Source organism: Phyllopteryx taeniolatus, chromosome 2, assembly GCF_024500385.1.
Source record: "Phyllopteryx taeniolatus isolate TA_2022b chromosome 2, UOR_Ptae_1.2, whole genome shotgun sequence".
In the NCBI taxonomy this organism is placed as follows: Eukaryota; Metazoa; Chordata; class Actinopteri; order Syngnathiformes; family Syngnathidae; genus Phyllopteryx; species Phyllopteryx taeniolatus.
Window position 1 is genome coordinate 416696 of NC_084503.1, and position 25230 is coordinate 441925.

Genomic DNA, 25230 nt, shown 5'->3' on the forward strand with positions numbered 1-25230 from the left:
TTAGCAGCATGAATGGTTCTCATTTTCTGTTTTCCATTTTTGGATTATCTTTCTGTTTTTTAATGTTCTTTGGCACTTTGTTTTTCCTTGAAGGAACGCACATGTGTGACATGGTCCAGAATGAGGAGAAAACCAAAGTCTAGATGAATCCGTCTTAATAAAAGGCATGCTGGATGCTGATAGTAGAGATACAGTGAACCTGTGCTCACCCTGGCCTTTTGCACTCACTCGCGCATCTATCATTGATCACAACAGATTCAATTGGACTTGATTAGTGTCTGATTATGAATGACCTCGTTAAATTCTCTCCCTGCCAAAAGCCCACAGAATACCAAAGTAATTGTTTCACCGTGTTTGCCTTTGGGAGAGACCCACTGTGATTTCACATCCTTTAACATGTGCACGACAGTCGTCAATCACGTTCCAGTTTGATCAGCAAATCGTAGTTTGGGTGATTTTGAGCTGGAGCGCAAGTAAAAGTATGTCACTTCTCAAAAAGTTGACTAGTCACCAAAAAGGAGTCTTCCAAATCAACAATTGTTCGTGCTTCTTCCTTTTTAACCTTGTCATTAAATTGGGTGAATCAGGCCATCGTTATTTTCACCCCTCCTGTTGTACAATCGAGTATAAAACCACTGTCGTTTAAAAGCAACATGAGGCAAATTAGCACATCAAAGACAGAAAAGAACCAAAAATAGCCCAGTTGTTTTGCTGTAGTGGGGTCTTTTTGCAGGGGAGCTGAATAACATTCGCTGTTGTTTGTCACCAGCTGTTAGTTCCTCAGCTGTCTAACACACTGATCTCTTTTGGTCGCAGCCAAATAGTTCACTCCATCATGTCGAATTCATTCAATACGCAATTAATCAACAATTACTACACAATCGACAAACATATTAATGATCCATTAATCAATAATCATGCCTAGGGTTGGGCATCATTAGAATTTGAGCGATTCCGATTCCGCTTCCGAACGATTCTCGATTCGGATTCTGGGTCAAAAAGGTTTCAATAAAGGGTGTCCAAATGATCGACATCCATTTTCTTAGCAGCCCGCAGCACAGACTAAAATGAGCATTTGACTCGCGGTTCTTTAGAACCAGTATCAATATCAAAGCTACCAACTAAAAGGCAGTGTGTGTGTGGAACTAACCCAATTGACTTCATAATCATTAATTGCTTCATCTTAAAGTTAAATATAACATTGTTCAAATGTTTTTTTTACAAATTGGTATATAGTTGCCCCTGTATTCTGTTTTATCACGTGCAATGGTTTATGTGTGCGCGTTTTAACTTGACTTCTTGTTTTAAGCTTGTAGACTTTTATTTTTATAGGATACGCACCGGAAGTCAGCATTTTGGCACGGAAAGTAACTTCACACGGCACCGGTGTTTTTGTCATTAATGGATGGAACAAAATTCTATAAAACGCTGATTCCTTTCCCCACCTACCGATGAGGCACAAGGTTAGTGTTTGTGATACTGTGAGACAAGATTTATGTGAATTTTGTCCCAATTCATTGTGATGTAAAGATGCTACGGTGACGTTTTAGCCCAATGTTAATCTTTTTGTTTTTTGTTTTTTGTTTTTGTTTTTGTCATCGCCGCTTACGTTGGTTTGAAGACTAAAATAAACGCTAAAAAACATCAGTGCAAAAGTGCAAGCAACCGTTTACCTTGTTAGCTGTCTCAATGTTGGCATAGACGTATTTTCTTGTTTCACTCCCCCAATTGACTGAGAGTTGACTTCACTGAAGCGCCGCGCAGTGTAGGCTGCGTCAGACGCTACGGATCGTGAAAGCCTCCTTTACACAATGTAATCTTCATCCAAGTGTTGCACTGAGGCGACTGGTCGTTAATTTGAACAAAGTTAAGAAACCCTTTTGTTCGCCGCCACCGCTGTTGTGCACAAGCACGTCATCGTGGGCGTTCTTCTTCGTTGGTTTGCGCCGCTTCTTCATTGCTTTTTGCCACTTCTTCGCGGCTGACGGACTAGGTATCGAAATCGGAACCGACATTTTTACATTTGAACGGTTCCGGGAGAACCGGAATGTTAGTCCCAGTTCCAATCGATTCTCGATGCCCAACCCTAATCATGCCTGTCCTATTATTTGTCAAAAGTAGAAACTAGTACCTCTATTTTTGCTCACTAGGACATTGGATCTCAACAGTTGTCACCCTGAGAGCCACATTCTTTTGTTGTGACTTTTACGGAAGTGAGGAACAGTAAAGACCATATATGGCTCAAAAATAGCCTTTGAACCCATATGAATTTCATATTTTTAAACATAACTACCGTAATTTCTCATGTATAATGCGCACCCATGTATAAAACGCACCCCCTAAGTTGACCTCAAAATGCTGGAAAACCCTTCTACCTATGTATAAGGCATTTTTGCAATGCATGATTTTGCTTCTACCAATATGATCAAAACATGGAGTAATATCTGTATTTTGTTAGTTTTTTTCCAAAGAATTATTATGAAGTTAAGCACTTGGTTTGAACACTTAATCCTTTTTTTAATTTACTTGCTCTTATTTTGGAATTCACAGCCCTCCTTTTATTTAGTAAATTAGAAAACACACAGTTGTGCTCATATGTTTGATTACCCAGGCAGAATTTGCAAGATGGGTACAATTCTTTAAGGAAACGCATTTAATTTTATTTGAATGGGATTCAAATGAAACGGTCAAGCATTTCAGAAAAGCATTATCATTAAACATAACATAACCATAAAGAAATTAATGATGGTTGTCAGTCATCAGTCATCAGTCATATTTATTTATTTAAAAAAAAAAAACATATTCCACAAATGTAACTTATCAGCACAAATGTACATATATGCAGTACCCCTGTCATATTGGAATGAAAGTGTAGGCTACACCTTTTTTATAACCACTAAGTGGCGGTGGCATTTTGGAATGAAAGTGTGCAGCTTTTTTCATAACCACTAGATGGTGGCATACATTTCTAAAATGTGAAGGTTTTTTCCATTTGTCCTGTTAAAATGTGGCCATTAAATTATCTACTCGAATTGTTCTCTAATCCTGCCAGTTGACTGTAAAATAAATGCTACTGTATTATTCATTATTCATAGTCAACGTCAAACAATACAATAACAGTGATATTAGACTGTGTTAAATTCAATATCACTTTTTCTTTATCTCAACCAGGGCCCGATAAGAATCCGGGGCTATATTTGGCCTTGTGCAGACGTCGTACTCCACCAAAACAAACACACATTCCTCCGTTCTCCAGAAGGCACTGAAGATCTTCTTGAAACGTGACATTGTTTGAACAGTCTTTACTCTCTAAACGAATCCTTATCTACCTAATCAGATTTCCGAGAGAGTCCAGACTGGTGGCAGAGGAATGTTTTGCCTCTCATAATTGAACCAAATCCTAAGAATAATGGTGAAATGGAACCTCCGTCTGAATGAGATATTTTCAGATACTTCTGGCATGTTTTCACTGAGTGAAGAAATATACTAGATTTTGATAAGGGCTTTAGTCAGGAATGAGCACCGAGGGGTTGCTGTGTGAGTGTGCTGTCTTTGGAGCCACAGAAGATTCCTGAGCCTTTTGCATTTTTGGATCACAGCAGACATTAGTTGAAATTACCCAATTCGTCAATCAAAATTTGCCGTTCGTAAGGTGTTTTTGTCAACATAGACTCATTAACCCTCTTCAAATCCAAACCCAAGCGACACCTATTCACTTCAAGATTTCCCATATCATTTGCCATTTTAACTGGAGTTTTGTGTATTGATTGAAAACGCCTATGAATAAAATCAATTATTATTATTACCATTAGAGGAAAACGGTAAGTAAGTTCAAGCATTGCGGAACAATTAGCTTCTTGTAGTCCACTAATTTTTCAAAGTTTAGCATTTCCTGTTTGTGGGACCCACCATTAATCTTCTGGAAGTGTTCAATGGGGAACAATGATGGTGTTAAATAGCATATTCTTAATAAACCAAAGACCGGAAAGAAATCCACCTAGCGTGCCAGCAACTTGGCTTGTCTAATGTGAGTTGTGTTGCTTCCACCAAGAACAATATGTTGATTTTTTTTTTTTTTTTTTTTTTTTTTCCCATTAGTCATCTGTAAAATGACTACAAAGCATCAGGGGCAATTAGAATTTCTGCTGTTTTTGCTTCAAATGAACAATGGTATTACTTTAATAATGCCAGCAGAGCCTTCAAGCCATGTGGCTCTTTTTTCTGTGCAGAAAGAAAATGCTTTATGAATGAATATACCTGAGCGCCACATGGGCCCAAATGCATCACATCTGAAACTGTACTGGACCAAATTCCCTATTAGGATGAAAAAGTGCACTGTCAAGCACTTACTTGCCCATTAGAATGCATGAGAAGATCCAGCAGCGGTCTGGTTGGGTGCATAATGAGTGTCTTCAACGGTGAATTTCTAGTTGTATTTTTCTTCATTGTTGTCTTATTTATGTTTCAATCTTTAAATGTTCTCTACACAAGGAAGGCACAAAGCTAAAATGATGAATTTTGGAGTAGCGCCCATGCCAAGCGCAATGAGGTAACCTCTTTGCTAAAAAAGTTCATTCTAATTAGTCTTGATCTTGGAACTGAGATTGTGTTTGATGACTGCGCACAGTGCCTGAAGGTACCAATCTGCACACAACGTGAAACAACTGTCTGAAAATGTCTTGACTGTAGACTGAGCTGAGGGACGGCGACACCGGTATTTTTCCGGACACACACGTTAGCTTTGTATAAAGTATAAAGTACACATTGACTTTACAGGTTGATCTGGAAGCTAATTGCGCTAGCATTTTCCTGTTGCAGGCTTTAACTCTTTGGCACTGTGAGAGCCTTTGATAAAAGTAAATATATATTTTGGTTTATTATCCCAGGGATCTAAAAGTATTGAGGTTGACGAGGATGAAGATGAAGAGGTGGAAGAGGATTGCTTGATCCAGCCTGCTCAAGTGTTTGCACCAAAAAGTCTCATTCTCGTGTCCAGATTGGATCATCCAGAAATATTCAGGGTAATGAGGCACTCGGATTTGACTTGGTCTTCTTAAGAAAATATGTTCCGTCTTGTTCAGAAAAGTTTCATTTCGTTTTTTGTGTGTAAAGCACAGACGCATAACTCTTGTGTGTCTATCTATATTATGTATAACGTGTGTGTCCTAACAGGGTTGTTTGGGACTGATCTACACTGTGCACATCGATAGCCTTACTGTCCCTTTAGAGGGTTTGGTGGCCAATCTGTTTATACTCCAGGTTCCTGTGGCTGGTGGATCCCAGGTATGTCTTGTTCAAACTGTCGCACTTTGTACTGATTTTGATTGTTTGTCTTTGGAGGATGCCATGGATTCATGATGAAATTTTACAAACAAAGGCTTTCAGGAATTACCGCGCGGAGTTGTCGAGAAGTTCAAACTAGTGAATGTGCCTTTTTAGTCCCAGCTTGATACAATGATACAAAATGATACATCCTCCTCTATGAGCCTTGAGGCAGCTACATGTTGCTTAAGATTTTACAATCGAGATTTGTTACTATCTTTTAACAATAATGAAATGTCTAACAGGCAGCACGTTTGACATGCAGTTCTGAGGTCGGGAGTTTGAATCCGAGCTCTGGCCTTCGTTTGTGAAGTTTGCATGTTCTCCTCATGCTTGCGTGGGTTTTCTCTGGGTACTCAACATTCCAAAACATGTAACTACAACACGTTCATTGAAGACTCTAAATTGTGTGAGTGTTTGTTCTTTTCGATATGTGCCCTCTGATTGGCTGGCGACCAGTCCAGGGTGTAAATTGCCTCTCCAGCTTACACGTGAGCCTATTGAGGATAAACTGTCCCGAAAATGGATGCATGGAAATGTCTAACAAGCTGAACATCTATTTTTTGCATGTATTTTGATATTTCTAACTGAAAAAAAAAATGAATGCTTTTTCAGTAGTCTGTTTAAAGCGATACCCCCCCCCCCCCCCCCCCCCCCAAAACAACTCAATGCAATACAAGGCCTGACTGAAGTCATAAGAACAGACAATAGAGAATAGAAAGTTTACAACCATAACATACTCAGTTTGATTGTGACTTGTGCTCCAAATTTTAAGACGTCATAATCTCTTTATTAATACTTAGAATTAGGGCTGTCACAATAAAATCTTTTTAAAATCGATAAATGTTTTTATTGAAGTACTTTTTTTTTTTTACTACTGACATGCATTTTATTATCATTTCTGAGGGTTGAACTTCTATCTTTCAACTGCATATCCTGCTACTGAGTGTATGGTATAAACTCTTGAGACAATGAAATCAGCCGGTTAGCATGCGCGATTAGCATTAGCGCGCTAGTGATGAACATTTTAGGTAGAAAAACCAAAACATGCTAACTACCATTCAGCTCACTCATACGTCATGTTATATGTACATTACCCATCTAACGTCATGTCGTACAAACCACTTGCGGACGCTCCTCTGTTGTTTTTGGCAGAGTTTATCAGCGGCTGTCTGCAATAAAGGTCTGTGTGAAACATTGGTTACATTGTTTTTGTGTTTATTTTTTTGCCCTCCCAGCCCTAATTAGAATGATGACAATATTACCATCTTTTCCATTTTCAAATCTCTATTTCTACACTCAAAATGATCCTCCCGGGTTATGAGGTCAGCTTCTGTTCAAACAGTTGTAAGAGTCAATAATTTGCTATGTTCTCTGCAATTCCCGAAAACCTTAAATGTGCCTTGAGGCAGGCGAACAGACGCAACTAGCCCAACTAGCACATAGTGAAAGCGTACTGGTATGCGAGGAATTGTATGAATGGAAAAGCCGGCTTTCGTGCTGCATCTTTCAGTGTTTGTCCTGCAAGCTATGCTAACTGTTACATCAGCAATTTCATCCAGTGAGGCATCTGTGTTACACATTTCATGAATACTCATTCACTCACGTGCACGTCATTGAAATTCCATTTTCACGCTGCTTGAGGATGAATTGTGTTGTTGTAGCTGTGCTGTACTGATACTGTAGTGAGAGTATGTTATCATTTTAAATGAATGGATTGGACGTCAACTCCAGTGTTTCCTGACCTTTGTTGCCTTGTTTTTTCTTGGCAGAAGCTGTTTAGCCTGGGAGCAGGCGACCGACAGCTGATCCAGACTCCTCTGAATGACACACTACCCGTCACATGCAAGAGTGTTGCTCTGCTCTTCCAGCAGCTAGGTGTGTCCCAACGCTTTGCTACCGATTAGTAATCCTTGGATAGGAAGACTACTTCATGTATTGCACTCAGTTACGTCATTTTTAGAGAGAACCGGCGAAGGATTGGGTGGTGTTAATTGCATATCCCCAATCTTTTTGCCTCCTTTAGATTGCTCTTAATCGCTTAAAATAATCAATCATATTGCTAAAATCCCCATCTCGGTTGATTTCATTCGCCATCTTAAGGACTTTGACATGACGTGGTGTAAGTTAAGTCAGGCTTATCAGATTTTAGAGCCCCAATTCTTTTGACTAAATCACAAGTGCAGATCCTAGAGTCAGGAGACGTTTGGATTAACTGTATTGGAAACGTGTCCGAGGCAAGATTATGAGGTTTTGGACACCCCCCACCCCCCCATTAGTGATTCTGCAGTTTGCTCAAAGCTGCAGAGCGAGCACATGATGAAGATTTGATGCCGTTTGTTGGGCTCACGTTGCTCCATTTGCACAATATGTTAACCTTTGCGTAAGCCATTTGTACAGCCGGTACAGTACGTGTTCCCGTTGACGCATACAGCTTTTAGGATGCTTATCCGTCACAAAATTACTATTCCATATATGTTGTATTTTTAGACTTTGACCTCACTTTTGAAGTAAGAAGGCTTGCATCTGTGATCTTGGAGTGAATTGATTATAAAATCTGATTTACAATGGAAAATTGGCGCTCGTCTAGCCTCATTTGGGGACAAGAATGTGTTTGAAAACAGAGTTGATTTTGTTTCCTGTGTGCACATAGGGGGTGCTTACACGATACACTTAGCAAGGTCACGTGTAAGTCATATGTTTGTAGCCAAACTCTGTAAAGCCAACAAAACCATTTTGACATAAAAGCCAACCACTTCAGCCTTTACACGTCTGTTTTCATTTATATGCAAAAAACTATGTTGCACATTTTGGAACGTGCATGTGTTGGAAAGGTGCACATTCATTGCTCGTCATGTCAAGAAAAAATGCGCTCTCAGAAAGAGTCCAGTGCTGCGCTGGTCATATTTGATTTGCTCGTGTTAAATGCAGTTCGTTCAAGGTAAGGGGTTAGGGCGTTCTAGTGAACGGCGCCTCTGGCCCACACTCTTTGACGGCACTGCACTCGTCCACAGTTGAGCACATTTGCGTGCGCTATCACGTCAGAATACAAAACTGCATTAGTGGCTTCTTTGAAATGATTTCTGTTGTGCAAACGGCGGTGGTTATCAATAAACACTGGAGCCATGTCCGTGTGTATTAGCGAACGTGCTGGCTCCAGTGAATTGTACCTCGCTTTATTTAGCGCATAGCGAGCAGTGTGCTTACGCCTGTCAAATCAAGCAGGCTTTAAGAGTCAAGTGTCATATGAATTGCCTAATGTGAGTGTGCCCTAAGATCACAACCAGGCCACTGTAAAGCCCCCTTTTCACCCCCATGTTCCCGCTGCATGTAATGGAATGTAATAGTGGAACAAGGTGGACTATTAAAGTGAAATCCATATTGCTACACTCCAAAGCCACGATGTACTTAGTTAAACAAACTAGATGAGAAGTGTTAGTAGGGGAAACATTTAAACCAGATAAACCAGCAATTTCCGTCTGAATTCCAGCCCGTATCATCTCATGTAAAACCTACTAATGAAGCAAATAAGTACATATTTGAAAACGGTACATTTTCAGCAACGTTGAGAAAGGCGTCCGCTTCAAGTCCTACTGTACTGTATATTTCTTCCATAATCCAGGCGCACAACCGTCACTGTATCCGCGTGAAGCACAAAATCCAAAAGAATGCTGACTTTGCCAAGACACAACAACACAGACATGCCGTGAAAATACAAAAAAAAACACAATATTTTCTGTCAATATTTTGCTAAAGTGTATACTGATGAATTGAGTGATGTTCAAGCGTATCTTACACAGTTTACAGATTCACTTAAGATGACCATTTTATTGGAATCTCTTGAGGTTACATTTACACGAGCAGTCAAAGGTTTGGAGTTTCTTTTGCTATTGAATGAGAAACTGCCATACTTTTGTTTTGGCTCCTAATTTTCCTGACCTGAACTCAAAGTTCTACATCCGTGAAAGTCAGATTTCTCTCAATCACCGTTCCCAAATCTGTCGATCTGTGTTACTGAGGGAGCACTTCTCCTTTGCCAGTCACCTCACAGTTGCGGCGCACAATAAAAGGCTACAGTTTGATCACAGAGCACAACGCCGCAGATGTTGCGGGTTTTATGGGAGTGTGCAATTGCCATGTTGCGTTTTTGTATTCTTCTTCAGTGTGGGTATAACAAGCAATTAATGGATGACTGGTGGGATGTAATGCGGTCGGTCATACAAGACCGCACAAATCAGGGTCCTTAAATTAGATCAGCCCCCCCCCCCGCCCCAAATTTCCCAAGTAAGCGTACAAACACGTCCTTCCCTGCTCATTTCATGCATTACTCTTGGACTCAATTGTCATCAAACGATGCTGTTCTCCCATCCCCTGACATTTACTGTCATTCTTGTGAATAGGCAAGAACCCAAAGTACACGTATGTCCATGTTCGTCTGCCGCCAGCCTGCTGCTGTTGTAGCAATAAGTGACGCTTCATAACTGCGCCGGAGTCCCTAATCCCTCTTTGATTGGCTGCTCACACACAGTGTTGCGATTTTGATTCTTATCCTCAAAGCGTGTCCGATATGAGTTGTGTTCATCGTTTATGAGATTCCTCTCTGGTGCTGTCATTAATTTGTTGCCATCTGATCTGCAAAGAGAACAAACCGCCCTCATAAGGATCGCATAAAATATGTACGGACCGGCGGCTCGGCACATCTTTCGGTGTTCACAGGTCACCGAAGTCATCGGAGAGGAATGTGTGTTAAACATGTCACACTGTAGAGGAAGTGCAGCCCCCCTGGCCCCCCCGGGAGCCAGATAAAACAGGCCATCGAGAGCGCTGCTGTTTGTTTGTTTGTTGCCTTTGTCTCCGCTGTTATCGGGGGCCGCCGCTGTCTTTTTATTTAAGGCTCGGAAATGTGTCACTGTTTTCCTAAGATGAGTGAACACCCGGCCGGGGTCCCATCCGTGCACCGTCGAGTTGCTGGCGACTTCTTCGCAGACTTTTGAACGGATTAGAAGGATCGGTCGGCTGATGTCGAACATGAGAAGTTTTCTCAGATCCTGTTGAAGAGTTTTGAGCCAGTAGAGCAGACGTGTCTGCTCGTGTTCCTCTCTGTTTTGTCATCCGCCGCACGTGATGAATTGATCTGTCAGATACTTGATAGGAAACAATAACAGGAACTGTAAACTTAGAATTCTTCCTTATTGTCGTGCTGGGATTTGAAACGTCATTTATAATGTATGAGTGTTTTTCATTTCCGTTTGTTGACCAAAGGTTAATACTAATGTCAGCTTTTGAGAGGGCTTTGAATAGTTGATACAGCTAGCAGAATGGTATATTTTAGTACAGTACTGTATTATAAAAAAAAAAAGGTTTGCATTCTCACTTATTTCTTCAAAAGAAAGTTGAGTCTATCACAAATATTTATAAATAAGCCCTTAATTAATTCAGTCCTTCAGTATTTGCCTCTGATCCGACGCATCGTCCAATTAACCTACGACACCGAATGGCTAGTCGGTGGCACCAGCCATGTTATTTGTTGAATGTTGTATATTTTTACATCTGAGGGCTTTAATTGCGCCTATTTTTCTGTTCCTGAAGCCGTAAATCCCCCAAAGTATGTTAGCAAAGTGATTTGGAACAATGTGGCCATTACATTGCACGTTCCTGCCTCCGAACACCTCAGTGACGATTGTGCTTTCTTGGTTTTCTTTTATTGTTTCCTTGTCCCAGGTATTCAAAATGTTTTAAGCCTGTTTTGTGCGATTATGACCGAGCACAAAGTTTTGTTCCACTCCACCAGTTACCAGAGGCTTGGGGAAGCGTGTCGCGCTTTGGAAGCCCTCACGTTTCCCCTCAAGTACAGGTGAGTTGTGTGCATTGACATTTCGTTCATTGTGTTTATTCAGTTCCGCAATCAGTGCTATTGAATTACGTTAGAACACGTTTAGTGTTTGATTAGCATTGATTTGTTTGACTTTTATTTTGGGAACAATATGTCCTGAAACATACATTTCGGTCCGCCGCTCACCTAGCGTCACGGCACAACCCGACTCAACTATCATTGCCGAGCAATATGAAGAAAGTACGTAAAAGAAAAGCAAATCACGAGTGCAATCAGTGAATGGAGCCTGAGAAATATTCGCACTCCTTTTAGTTCTCTTTGTATTGTTATAGCCACAGCGGCCAGGGCAACCAATTCTGCGACATGTGGTTGTATGTGGTTCGATAGAGACAAAGAACAGTGTACCAAATGTGGTGCGCCAAATGTTTCACGATAAGAACACCGGGTGTCGCAGTTTTGCCGTTGCTTGCAAGTTGATTAAGTGTGCGGGGCTCGATCGCCTGATTTGTGGGTGTGAGTCAGTGACTGTATTTTAATTGTTTGAAAAAAATTTTGGGGGGGGGGGGGGATCGTCCAGTTCAGTCGCTTTCGGCTGCGTCGCTTGGTATGCAGCGGGAATAGATTCCAGCAGTCTTGCCCAAAGTCACTTGGAATAGGCAACATCTCCAACTGTACCCTGAGCATGATTAGTGAAAATGGATGGCTAGATAAATAGTTCCTGATCTGTCCCTTATTATGCCTGTTATCTTTTTAAGAGTTTGAAGTATAGCACAAGCGGAGTCAGGTTAAACGTGAAATCGATGAAACTTTTCATAGCAGGAAAAGCTGACCGCAAATTGGTGCCATTTGCGTCTCCTCATCCAGTTCCAAATTCCAAATTACATTTGTGCATTGCATGCAGCTGCTTTTTCTCACTACTTCCTGTCAATGTTTTATGCAGATATACACCTTTGTAAATGGGGATTACTGTATAAATAGTAATATTGCTGTACAACACAATGGTTATCCCACACCCTCTCACCCCAGCTAATTTGCAAATGATCCACCCCCAGTGGGTGCGAGCTCCCATAGCTGCCGACCCCTGCTTTCTGGTTATTAGCAAGTTGTGCAGATGTATGTCGTGTAACTGTTTAATTTGGACAATTTTCCCAGTCCAGTCATTGTGATGATGTTATTACAAGATCTTGACACATTGTGTGCTCCGTGCGGTTTCTCATGACTTTGCTCATTGGAGACTTCTGGAAAAGGCCTTTCAAAGAAACACGTTTCCCTTCCCTACTGGGAAGGTGCTTTCTGACACACATTCAGTGATTTTTCACTTACTTTGTACTTTGTTGTGGTCTTGTTGACTTCCAATGTGTATTTTTGTATGTATATATTATGCCTGTAGTTATCCCTACATTCCTATCCTGCCTTCACGCCTACTGGAGGTGCTGAGCTCCCCGACGCCGTTTATCATCGGAGTGCACTCCATGTTTCAGAATGAAATCCAGGATCTGGTGAGTACACACTGAAATCTCCCAACCTGTAAATGATATTTGGGTTTTCAAATGTGGTGATACAATTTTTACAGTTTCACGAGCACAATTTAAGCTTAGCAGGACATTCCGCTACTTTGAAGTTTAAAAAACATACTCCTATGCATCCGTATAAAGTTCGTTGTGCTTAAATGCAATGTGTTATTTCTTAGTATCTTTGTTCCCATTGATATTTCGAGTTTATATTTGGCTGCCTGTGGCACGCTGTTCCTCGCGGCCTTCCCGCCGGATGCAATAAAACCACCTGATATGGCGGTATTTCGTGTGTCGCCAGTTGGATGTCATCATCGCGGACCTGGATGGGGGCACAATCAAAATCCCAGAGTGCATCCACTTGTCTCTACTCCCTGAACCTCTGCTCAGCCAAACACAGGTGGCCTTGTCACTGGTAAGCATGTGCGTGCCGCTACATTTGCGTTCATTTTGATCTCCGTAACATTTCCATCACAGCAAATTGCCTTCTCTTCAATGCAAAAATACATTTGAGCATTTAACTTTACTTTCACTTTCACTTTCTTTTAGTCTGAGGACTCACTGTAATGTTCTCAAACTTTGCGGCAACACCCACCTGAGTCCACCTCTCGACGAAATCTTTGTACACGCCGTGTAGTTTGCTGTCACTGTCACGGAAAACCGAAAACTGGCCATCCGCAACATCCGTCCGTCTCTTCTAGGTATTGCATCCTGATCTGGAGATTGCGGACAATGCGTTCCCTCCGCCTCGCACTGCGCCTTCCAACCTCAAATTGTTGGTAAGTCAGCCTCGCTCTCACATGCCCTCCCTCCCTTTCCCCACGTCGTCTTCCTCCCGTGTGAGGAGGACACTTGCTTTGGACAAAAGGCCTCTTCTTATCAACTGACTGTCATCTTAACCTGCTGATGAATTCACGATCGCAGTGATTTTGCTTCATATCTTTTGGATGCGTTGTGTGTGTGTGTGTGTGTGTGTGCGTGCGTGCGTCAGGACAAGGAAGCGCGGGCCGTCTTTCTCCGGTTGTTTGCACAACTCTTCCAGGGCTACAGGTCATGCCTGCAGCTCATTCGCATCCATTCCGAACCTGTTATTCACTTTCACAAGGTAAACTAACAAGTACGAATTCCCGTACAAAATGTTCTAAAATGTCATTTTCCCGCTTGTGACCAGTTGATTAAACATTTTTAGCAAATGCGTCTGGGAAAAAGCAGTGTTCCCGTAATCTTCCAGGAATGCTCAGTAAACAGATAAAGAGTGTGTTAGCATGTGTCCCTAAAATGCGACCGTTTCGTTTCACAATGCTTTTTCTTTCTTCTAAAATTTGCCATATGAAACGTATTACAGATGACTAGATATGTTGTTTGTTTATGTCGGTCGGAGGTGTTTCCATTGTAACCCCGGAGCATATCATCATCCTCATCCTCATCCTCATCAAAGTAGCCCACATGGATTCAGTTATTTTTGTGCTCAGTTTATTTGCTTGGAATCCGTAAGTGGGGCATGCTTGATTGAACCCACAGACAAATAATGACGCCTTCTCAGGTACATTTATTTCTGTTTTCGAAGCCCTTCTACTTGATTACAACATAGCAGACACTGTTAGGATCAGAATAGAGCAAAGATCCTTTTATTAGGATACCACCTCGCTGGTTTGGATCCGTGTCAGCAGGATAACAATGTTTTCATTCTGACGTTCCCCAGACTGCCTTCCTCGGGCAGCGGGGCCTCGTTGAGAACGATTTCCTTACCAAGGTCTTGGACGGCATGGCCTTCGCTGGCTTTGTCTCAGAGCGTGGTCCGCCTTACCGAGCTTGTGATCTCTTTGATGAGGTGAGGCCCCCTCATGCTCATGTTGAGGTGATGTACTATAGAAATGCAATACACTCATGTTTGACTTTTTGTTTGAACCAGACGCCATGTCCTTGTAATAATGGGTTCTTCTGGAACATTTTGCATTTGCTATTTTTGGTTTTATTCTCTGTGTTGGTAGCTGGTGGCCTTAGACATGGAGCAGTTTAGGGAAGAAGAGTTCAACCCTACGAAGCTTCAGAGGCGCATCAGAGAACTCTCCGAGCAGCTATACAGAAATGTGAGACTGGCAAATTTGTTGTCGTAATTATTATTATTAGTAGTAGTAGTATTTCCCATTTTTTCTATTCTGCTAACACCTGGGGCTAATAGTTCCGTATTAGTTAACTATTGGCCACGTTTAAATGAAAATGTCGTCATCTGTGTGATTTACAGTGGTCCCCTGAGATACGAGTGGCACAACTTGCGAGTTTTGAGACACAAGCTGTCGCTTGGCTGATTTGGTTTTGCTTTAACTTGCGAAAAAACATTTCGTTCTCGAACGTTCTATGGTGGCAGTGAGCTTAACTCACGTAACAGCAAGTAGCAGTCTGTCAGATTGTGAACTATTCTTCAAAAAAGAGGCTTCGAGCTGTTGGTTGTCACTGCCGGTTGAAGGTTGCTGTCAAAGTCATCATGAAACGAAGTTATGTATTTCAAACAACCACATCATAGCATTGTCTTGGGAAAGTCCACTTAGCTTAATCCTAAAAAAAAAAAAGCAAAATGCTATAGATGGGCTAACAGATAGCATCTGTGTCACAGTGTAATAAACCTTTAAGGAATGGATATTTGAATACAAATGGTCAAGCAACACATGTAGACAAATAATATCACAGTACTCACAGGCATATACAGTGCCATGGAAAAGTATCCCTTCTTAAATTAGATTTTTGCATAGTTTCCCCACTTCGATATTTAGGAACATCAAACAAATGTAACCCAAGTGAACTTAAAATGCTGTTTTTAAATGGTGATGTCATTTATTCATGAAAAATGTATTCAAAGTTACCTGGCCCTGTGTGAAAAAGTAATTAGCCCCTTGTTAAATCATGAATTGACTGTGGCTAATCACAATTTTTGGTTCATTTTCACACCCAAGCCTGATTACCTCCATGAAAATCAAACAATTCATAAATAGATTGAATTAATAAATACAATCTGTCCCAACAAAATCAAGTCGGACAAAAGATCTAAAAAAGCTGCAACAAAATGCAAATTCCAGAACGGTGGAGAAATAAAGTCATTGACATCTATCAGTCTGGAAAGGGTTACAAAAGCCATCTCGAAACCTTTGGGAACCTTTGGGATTCCAGCGAACCATAGGGAGAGCCGTTATCCTCGCATGGAGAAAACATGGAACAGTGGTGTACCTACCCAGGAGTGGCCGGCCTACAAAGATTACCCCAAGAGAACGGCAATGACTCAGCCAGGAGGAACTCAAGACAACGTGTAAAGAACTGCAGGCCTCCCTTGCCTCAGTTAAGGTCAGTGTTCATGACTGAACAATAAGGAAGAAAACCCATCTGAATGAGCTTTGGGAGAACATTACATGGACTGACGAGATGAAAGTTGAGCTTTTTGGAAGGTGTGTGTCGCACAGCATTTCAGAAAAACAACATCATAGCTACGTCCAAACAAGGTGGCGGTAGTAGTGGGATGGTCTTGGGCTGCTTTGCCCAGTCAGGACCTGGACAACATGCTGTGATTGATGGAACTATGAATTCTGCTCTTTAACAGAAAATCTTGAAGGAGAACGTTCAGACATCAGTTTGTGACAGCATTTGAACTTCACTTGGGTTCTATTTTTCTGATATTTACATTTGTTTTGATGATCTTAAACATTAAAGCGGGGAAACTATGCAAAAATCTAAGAATTTGAGAAGGGGGCCAATATTTTTTCACAGCACTGTACGCTTTATCCTCTGTGGAAAAATGAGTAATGTACAGCTATAAGTCTGTACTATACTGTCCCTAGGTGGGCAAAGCAGAAGGAACCGCACAATGTCTATCGAATTGAAGCAAAATATAGGAGAGAAACTGTTCAATTCTTTCCTTTCTATTTAATGATGTCATTACTGTATGTTTTTAGAAAGTACAATATATTACAGAAAAAAAACATATTTCTGAGTGCTGTTTTCCTTTATTAAAAATGTAGCACAATTTTGGTTTTTTTTTTTTTTTTTTTTTTACAAAGGCTGGAACACATTAATGGCATTTCCATTTGTTTAAGATGCGAGTGTTTTGAGTTAGGAGCCAATTCAATTCAACTCAAGGTACCACTGTATCTGACTTGAATACATTTGTCAGTCCGTTTTAACACTTCGGTATTCCTTGCTAGGAGATTCCAAACCCCCACATGGCATTCCAGAAGGTGCCTAGACCTTCGGAGGGATCCCACCTGCGGGTGCACCAGATACCCTTCCCCCTGTTATGTGACGATCAAGTGGAGAAGCTTCTGCGGGAGGGTGTGGCCAAACACACCAGCGCAGCTCCATTAACGCGGCCTGAGAAGAAATGCGTTGTACCTCCTGGTCCTCCCGTCGGTATGGCCATCTATGACTATGATGATATCAGAGCCCACCCAATTTTTGGACTGTACAAATTTGGAGTGATTCCTTAAATGTTTTTCAGTGTCCATTATGGGAAAGACTGGCTCTGTGTTTAACAGTGCTCGCAGGCTTGAGGTAGTGAGGAGCTGCATATCCTTCATCTTCGAGAACAAGACCCTCGAGACTGAAAAGGTTATAATGTATCATCATTTGGTTGACATCATGACATTTATTTTAGATTTGTAGTTTGACCTTCCTTACCTTGTAGATTTGTGGTTCTTAAACGTAGCACCATCACGAGTGACATTAAAATACAGCAGTGCGTTCAAGTGTTTCAAAAACGAATGTAAAAGGTAGATTTGCACCCGTTTTCCTTTCCGGGGCTCTGTGTATGAACTGTGAGATCAGGGGCAAAAATACAGCACTTTTTTATTATCCGGTGTTTTTAAGCTGGCCAACAGCCAATTTGCTCTGTATCCCAATGGCTTCATATATTTGTTTGATCATCAACGCATACATTCCCCTGCTCGTGTCAGAATACATACCATGTATGCTCTGAACCGCCAGTGACCCTATAAAACCTGCTTTTACACATGGTTAGGGAATGTACGCACTGTACTCTTATAGCAACCACTGACTGTATAACAAAGTACAGTAGTATTTTGTCCCGCTCATCAAAATAAAATGACAAAAACATTGCATAAATCCCAATTTCTTCAGACGCATTCCATTCCTTGAGACTATTCGCCACCTTGCAGACAACGGTGACTATTTTAAGATGGTAATGGTCGCTAAATGAGATTCTTTTGGATTTTCTTTCCCGAGTTACTTTTGTTATTCCTGATATCAGTTAGAGTGTCGTTGATGTTTTCCGCAACCCTGTCTTTGTCCTTCTCCCTCTAAACAGACCCTCCCTGCTGCTCTGCGGGCCCTCAAAGGCAAAGCAACTCGCCAGTGTCTGACCGAGGAGCTCAGTCTGCATGTCCAACAAAATCGGGCCATACTGGACCACCAACAGTTTGACTACATTGTTCGGATGATGAATTGTGCCCTGCAGGTAATTCACACCATCCCAGAAAGACGAAAACTAAAACCTGTCATTCCATTTGTCCCCATCGCTTTTCAAAAGACAGTCACCTCAGCAGGTCAGCAATCAAAAGCAACCAATGATTTAGTTCCTCTGAAATTGTGAACACTTTTGCTCTTCTCCATCATTGTCAAATGACTGAATGATTATTAGCCTCTTCTTCTTTGCGTACTTTTTGCAGTGAAAACTGCAACTAACCCATTCCCCCCAACCTCTTACGTAAAATCATTTTGGGGTTAAAAAAAACTAACCACGATTTATTGTAGTGGATCTGTCCAGAACGGAAATCAAAACAGGAAAATACTGTGAATGTCCTCAGTTTTTAAGCAAAAGCAGTGTCAGGGAAGCACAATTGGACATAATAGCGACTGGCCATGGTTACCTTTCCTCCTGGTTTGCCTAGTTGTTTACAACATGTTGTAAACAACTAGTCCAGTAATTTGGCTCACTGTTTATCAGACAGGTTGTTTGTCTCTTCCTGGTTGAAACAAGTGTCCAAGTCAGTAAGCCGTGTCTTTTGTGCAGCCCTGAACGAGCCTGAGGCTTCACTCAGCTAAAGCAGCCAGGTCTTTATTGCTAATTCTTCATTTTGACCGCATTGAATCAGATCCCTCTTTGGAGTTGAATCATCATCAGTGGCCCCCAGTGTGCAGGTTTTATGGAGTGACTTTAGATTGTTTGAGTCCAAAGCCAATTAATGCTGGCAGCTGCTCAGGGCAGGAATACAATGTCAAAGTAATGGCCATGTGACAAAACTATTGATTGGCAGAAGCAGTCTCTTGCGCTTCATTTACTGACTGACTTATGTTACTCTACTATCATTTGGTTACAGTGTACAATAATCAAGATTTTTTTGTAGAAATCAGACTCCTGCTAAACTAGTGACACACATTCTGATTTTACTGTTTAGTTTTTCCCTTCATTGAAACCAGGCATCTGTTGTGAGCTCAGTTTTTATGGATTTCTTTGAGATGAGCTGAGAAAGGAATATAAATAGCAAATTGACGGTCTTCACGCCCTTTCTTGCAACACCCAGGCATATGAGAGCCATTTTAGTAGTGTATGTGTGTGTGTGTGTGAAGTGTGTGAGAGTGCGACTCAGGGATCAGTGTGACTTGTCCTGTCAAAAATGTTCCTTGCTTTTGTACAATGATAGCATGATGCCTCATTAAGATTTCTGGCATCCACATGGATGTGACACATTGATTCACAATGACATCATCATTAGGAGGCCCATCATGACATTCATCGTTTCGGTGCCCTCGTATTGCTAAATAACAGTTTTGCGGTTACAATCAGTTTTCAAAAAGGTTTTTGAAGGATGTGGTGGAGTGTAACAAAACTGTGCGATAAGCCAAATGATAGTATATTACGGTTAGGATGACATGAGTTGCACGTAGAGCCGCAGCTTGAATATTTTAAGAATTGAGTATTCTACCGATTATCCCATCGATTTAAAAAAAAAAAAAAAAAGATTATTAAACATGACATGCATGTGAGGTACAGGTACAAGTGTTCTGCTATGGTATGTGTGACTGGGTGTGTATGGCTTTTGAAGGCAGGGCCTGGCCTGGTGAGTGATGTGGGTGCCAGCGAATGAGAGTGTAGAGTTGGCTGGCCATTAACTGGCTAACCCGTTACCTCGTGTACGTGTTGAGTGACTCGAAGTTGGCTGTGGCCATTGGCAGCTCGTGTATGAACGTGCTTATGTTTGTGTTTTCTTACTGTTTGTCCACTAAAGCAACTGAAAGTGCATCGGGGATAGTTTCTATCCTCGGCCACACGCAGCGGCATTACAATGCATTCCCAGGAGTGACGGTAGGCTATGTTAACTTAGCTAACATCGATACGTTACCTTGTGTCGGCGAGGGTATAAGTGCTGCACTTTATTTTTCACACATGTTAAGAAGTGTGAAATGATCCCAAACTTTCGATGTTCTTTGTCTTTTACGGACTCTTTCCTCTTGGCTTGGTGCCATCACGCCAACTTAATTGTTCACCGAGTGACAGTGACATTGGTCTCTGATGAATTCCTTCAAAACCTCCAGGCAGAGATTGAACTTCCGTTTTTTTGCAAACCCATTATTAAAGTTATTCGATTAATTGTTGCAGCCTTAGGTTTTTCCAAGGAGCATTTTTTTCAAAGCCTGTAATGTATGAATCAAAATGATGCATTCTCAGGAATGTGTTGTTGCGGCCAGAAAGGTTTTGGAGTATTTTTTCCTGTTTAAACAAAGGTTATTATCCTTATCTTTCTTTCTGCCACGAATCACACAAAGTAACGAGCTCCACTGACGCATTGGAGCTAATTGCACATCTAGTTGTGTGTGCACGCACGTCGGTCAGTGCTCCAGCTCCCTGAAGTACACGAGCCATGTGGGGGAACGAGGCCTGCTGTGGATGTATCCTGGCATCCCAACCATTTCCTGTCAGATAGGATTATTAGTCCTCTGTGCTCAGCTCTCTCATGGCCCAGGGCCTCATCTTAGTTCAAAAACACATTCTGAATGGCAGTTTATTGGGAGTGGGAGAGAGGATTACGGCGGGAGGTTCGTGTGGCCGCAGTGCCGCCAAGGCCATGTGTCCCACATGATGGGGAGCTTGAGAAGTGGGCAAGACGAGCACATGTTCTCCACAGATGTTGTTCGGAGAAAATTGATCTTACTGTTGTTGTCTCGGAGCAAGTGCCAGCAAGATGGTACCCCCGCCGCCTTTACGGTCAGCCTGAAGACCGCTATAACTGTTTCAACTGTTTCAGTGTGTGACTTCATTACGTTGGACATTATTTAGCACATATGCTAATGGACTGCTCGACGTAGTAATGGTCACTGGGAATGGGAACTGGGTAGCCTTCCCATGTGCAGCTCATTCCATTGCAGGTAAACATTTGCTGAAATCAGGTTTCAGAACTCTCAATACACTTAAGAGGTCAACTATTTGGCCTTCTCTTCCTTTTGATAAACCCTGTCGCAATTAACTCAAATGTTTATGCGCTATTATGTGCGTAATAGTGTCATTTACGTGTGCATTCCGTGTTCATTCCGGATAGTGTTTCAGGAAGTTTCCCTTTGTTTACGTCCTGCATCATTTCTACCACATGCTTGACTTCCCTGTTTGTGCTCGTTGTATCGTGTACGTGTCTGAGGCTGAATAGCCGCGTTAGTCATCGGTGTCGTTAAAGAGTTCCTGCAGCTTCAAGTGGGAGGAAACGACCGGTGAGAAATACAGTAAATAATGGGAGGAAAAGAAGTTAGCGGGATGAAACGTTGCACATTACGAGTTCTTGTCTGGTATTTCTTGACACCCCGAATAAACTTGCATGTACCGTATTTTCACAACCATACGCCGCACCGTTATAAAAGGCGCAGTCTAAAAACAAAAACAAAACAAAAAAACACCACGGCGCGGGGGCGTGGCTTTAGCGTCCTCCTTCACGCACCCCCCCCCCCCCCCCTGTCCTCAGCCGCATCCGCTTTGCCTCTGTGCAAATGCTCAAAAATGTCATCACACAACAACATTTATAGATGTTGGAACTCGGGGCACACACAAGGCGCCCGTCCGTTTTGGAGAAAATGTAAGACTTTTAGGTGCGCCTTATGGTCGTGAAAATACGGTACTCCCCACCCTGTGTGTGGTAGATCCATAGGAGCGTTTCCCTCAATAGCTTACTCATTTTCCTCTTGTCATTGGAAAATCAATTTTCACTTTACTTTGTGTCTATTCTCAGGCCCTTTGTAGAATATAGCGCTTATCTCTTATCGGTAGTTTATCTGGAAAGCTTTTGTGCTGTCGCTACGCGTCCCGTCTGCTTAGACGAGAGTGTGAGTGTGAGTGTGTTGGTGATAAGGAAGTTGGCTTAACCCGATATCGCTTGCTTGACATGTAGTGTTTTAGAATCCTACAGATGTTTGGACTGGCTCTGTATGTATGGATGTGGCATGCAAAAAATCCTTTTTACGATACTTGTCATTTCCGAACCTGGCGTTGGGGTTGTATGAGTCAACCATTCTGTTTTTAGATGCATCCGGATTGTAAATCCAGTCAATTATTTATTATTGCGCAAACTGCGGACATTCCCACCTCCTACAGGACATCGTTTTCTGGCCTCTAATTTCTCCTTGAGTAACAATTTGTGGTTGACTGTATACGCATCACTGGATCGACGCGTTTCTTTTGTTTTGGGTTGTTGGCTATTCACTCACCACCTGTGCATTTCCGATCGTAAACTCAAGTGGCTTGCAGCGTTGTTCGGGCTGCCCGTAAACAATGCTCTGACGGTTCCACTTCAAGGTGGAACTTTTTTTTAATGATAGCCCAAATGCTAAACACAAGTGACACAAGTCAAATCAAACAGAAACTGCGTTGCTTCGTCCACGCGAGGGGGAGGCAGGCTTTCATGTGGGGCTTTGGCACTTGTGTTTTGCATTTTCGCTCCTCTGTACATTCTTCTTCTCTTGAGCAATGGTGGCAACAGGGGCCCTATTAGAAACCACTATGAGAGAATGCCGCATTCTTCACCCTATGCTGTGAGCTTTTGATTTCTCAACGTGTGACTGTATACGCACATTCTTCATGTCTTTGAAGTGAGGTGTGTCCTGAAATAGCTTTTTAAATTTGTTTTTATTTGTAATTTTTTAGTCCAGTTGAGGGTGATTAGGTACGCCGCCAGGTCAAAATCAGACTTTTGTTTCCTCTGGCTATATTCTCCTTGAGCCCAATAGCTTATCCCGACACAGCTTAGCACCACTAAGTACCAATTTCCTGTGAATGAAGTACTTTTGGAGTCCGACTCGCATCCTTTTCTCCTGTTCTCATCAGTTTTTAGAGCCCCTATGTGACAGCAGTATTTACACAATTAGTGCAAGAGGGAAATATAATACTGACAGTGACATATGACATATTCATGAAGTATGATGCACCCATTATGTATTGTGTATTAAATAAACTGTTTGTATGCATGATGTCATATTTGACCAAGTACAATTTCAGAGGAAATAATATATATAGATAAGAGTGTAGTATAGATATATGGTACATGATCATAAGGGTGTCCACACGTGCACTTGGCACCAGGACGCCCTCAGTCGCAGTTCGATGATCGACTTTGCGGTCGTGTCATCGGACTTCCGGCCGCATCTCTCGGGCAGGCAGGGGAAGAAAGGGGCGGAGCTGTCAACCGATCACCACCTGGTGGCGTGTTGGCGTCGATGGTAGGTGGAAGATCCTCGTCCGACCTGGCAGGCCCAAACGTATTGTGAGGGTCCGGGGTGGATGAGATCCACTCGGAGTCCCTGAAGGCTCTGGATGTCGCAAGGCCGTCCTGGTTGACACGCGTCTGCGACATCACGAGGACATCGGGGACAGTGCCTCTGCATTGGCAGACCGGGGTGGTGGGCCCCCTTTTTAAGAAGGGGCACCGCAGGGTGTGTTCCAACTATAGGGGGATCACACTCCTCAGCCTCCCTGGTAAGACCTATTTGGGGGTGCTGGAGAGGAGGGTCCGTTAGGGTTCTCGATTAGAGATAGGATTAGAAGCTCGGTCATCTGGGAGGAGCTCAGAGTAGACCTGCTGCTCCTCTGTATCGAGAGAAACCAGATGAGATGGCTCGGGTATCTGGTTAGGATGCCCCCTGGACGCCTCGCTAGTGAGGTATTCTGGGCAGGTCCCACCGGGAGGAATGCCCCGGGAATTACCCAGGACACGCTGGAGCGGCTATGTCTCCAGGCGGGCTGGGAATGCCTCAGGATCCCCCCGGAAAAGCTGGACGAAGTAGCTGGGGAAAGGGAAGTCGTGTAAGCTGCTGCTCCCACGCCCCAGTCCCGTTTAAGCGGCCGAAAATAGATGGATGGATGGATGGAATATGGCAATTAAAAAGGTTGGCAAAACCTCGCGAAAAAATTCCTCGACAGATGGACAAGCGGATGCCAAAAGAAAAACTGTGCTGACATTTAACAGGACACAACTGGCTTTATGTAACGAGTATATGGATAGTTTACCCCTTGGTGTTCATCATCATCATTCACGCGTCACATGTACAGTTAGAAGCCTTCTTACAATATAAGAGAGGAACACGTACCAGCGATAACGCCATCTCTCACTTTTCCTTTACCAAAACATCGTTTTTTTTTCCCCCAGTGGTCCTGGTGTGTGTTGGGAGCTGTAACAGAGCCGCATAACCTGTGACCCGCTGCGTCTTGCCCCGCTCTCACGTGTCCCCTGTTGTTTGACCCGCAGGACTGTTCCAGCTCAGAGGAGTACACTGTGGCTGCTGCACTGCTGCCCCTGTCAACAGCTTTTTACCGAGTAAGTAGGTTCATTAAACACAGATGTGTCTTCCACGGTCGGCTTCTGTTTCGCACATTTTATAGAGAATGTATACAAAGTGCTAGGTTGGCATGCTTGTTGCTAAAACCCTTTACACGCAAAAGTTCCAGTCTCACAATATACACTGCGTTCCCAATTATTAAGCAAATGATATTTTTCTTTGATTTTCCAAATAGTAGACGCTAATGACATTCAGCATAATTTTCGAGTTAACTTTTAGAGCACATGCCACAGGCGGATGGAACACTTAAACTCTCGAGCAAAGAAAAAAATATTCAAAATGAATCTTTTTTTTTTTTTCAATGGTTCCATAGCTCTGTGCTGGTTTAGAAGATTTGAAAGCGTGTGGTTTCATAAAGATTTCTATGAGCCGCAGTAGAATAATACCAATGATTTCTTACGTGGAAGCCAATAAAAGCAGACTGTAACAGTATATAGCAATGTTTGTATTTTGGGAACGAGCAGCATGCTGGGCTTATCCACTCAGCTAGTGGCTAAAAAGTCAAGTGAGATCAGGCAAGAATTTGCCAAAAAGGATTCTGCAGTCACTGGTGCAAGAGTCACACAGTGGAACCGTGCCATAAACAGAGAAAGGTAATGCGGCATCATATGACATGCGCGGTATGTTCCTGACGTCTCCCCATAAATAGATCCCTCCAACATTGCAGCATATTTCTTGGCAAGTTCATGGTCATGTCACTTACCATGTTGCAGTTTCCTAAACAAAAAAGCCAAAATGAGCACAACTAAG

At 42.4% G+C, this 25230-nt stretch overlaps 1 protein-coding gene across 8 annotated transcripts in view; it reads left to right on the forward strand.

Moving 5' to 3' along the window:
• sbf2 (SET binding factor 2) overlaps window positions 1-25230 on the forward strand; it is a 104256-nt gene that overhangs the window by 44941 nt on the left and 34085 nt on the right. For 3 of the 8 annotated variants that reach the window (XM_061750329.1, XM_061750338.1, XM_061750348.1), the window contains exons 4-17: window positions 4887-5021; window positions 5173-5283; window positions 7095-7200; window positions 11044-11176; window positions 12546-12654; window positions 12968-13081; window positions 13368-13445; window positions 13658-13771; window positions 14369-14497; window positions 14658-14756; window positions 16857-17061; window positions 17150-17259; window positions 17975-18124; window positions 24390-24458. In XM_061750329.1, coding sequence (XP_061606313.1) covers window positions 4887-5021; window positions 5173-5283; window positions 7095-7200; window positions 11044-11176; window positions 12546-12654; window positions 12968-13081; window positions 13368-13445; window positions 13658-13771; window positions 14369-14497; window positions 14658-14756; window positions 16857-17061; window positions 17150-17259; window positions 17975-18124; window positions 24390-24458 — 1662 coding nt within the window. Of the gene's footprint in view, window positions 1-4886; window positions 5022-5172; window positions 5284-7094; window positions 7201-11043; window positions 11177-12545; window positions 12655-12967; window positions 13082-13367; window positions 13446-13657; window positions 13772-14368; window positions 14498-14657; window positions 14757-16856; window positions 17062-17149; window positions 17260-17974; window positions 18125-24389; window positions 24459-25230 lie in introns of those variants that run through there. The other 5 variants (XM_061750366.1, XM_061750358.1, XM_061750377.1 and 2 more) reach the window with 5 other exon arrangements.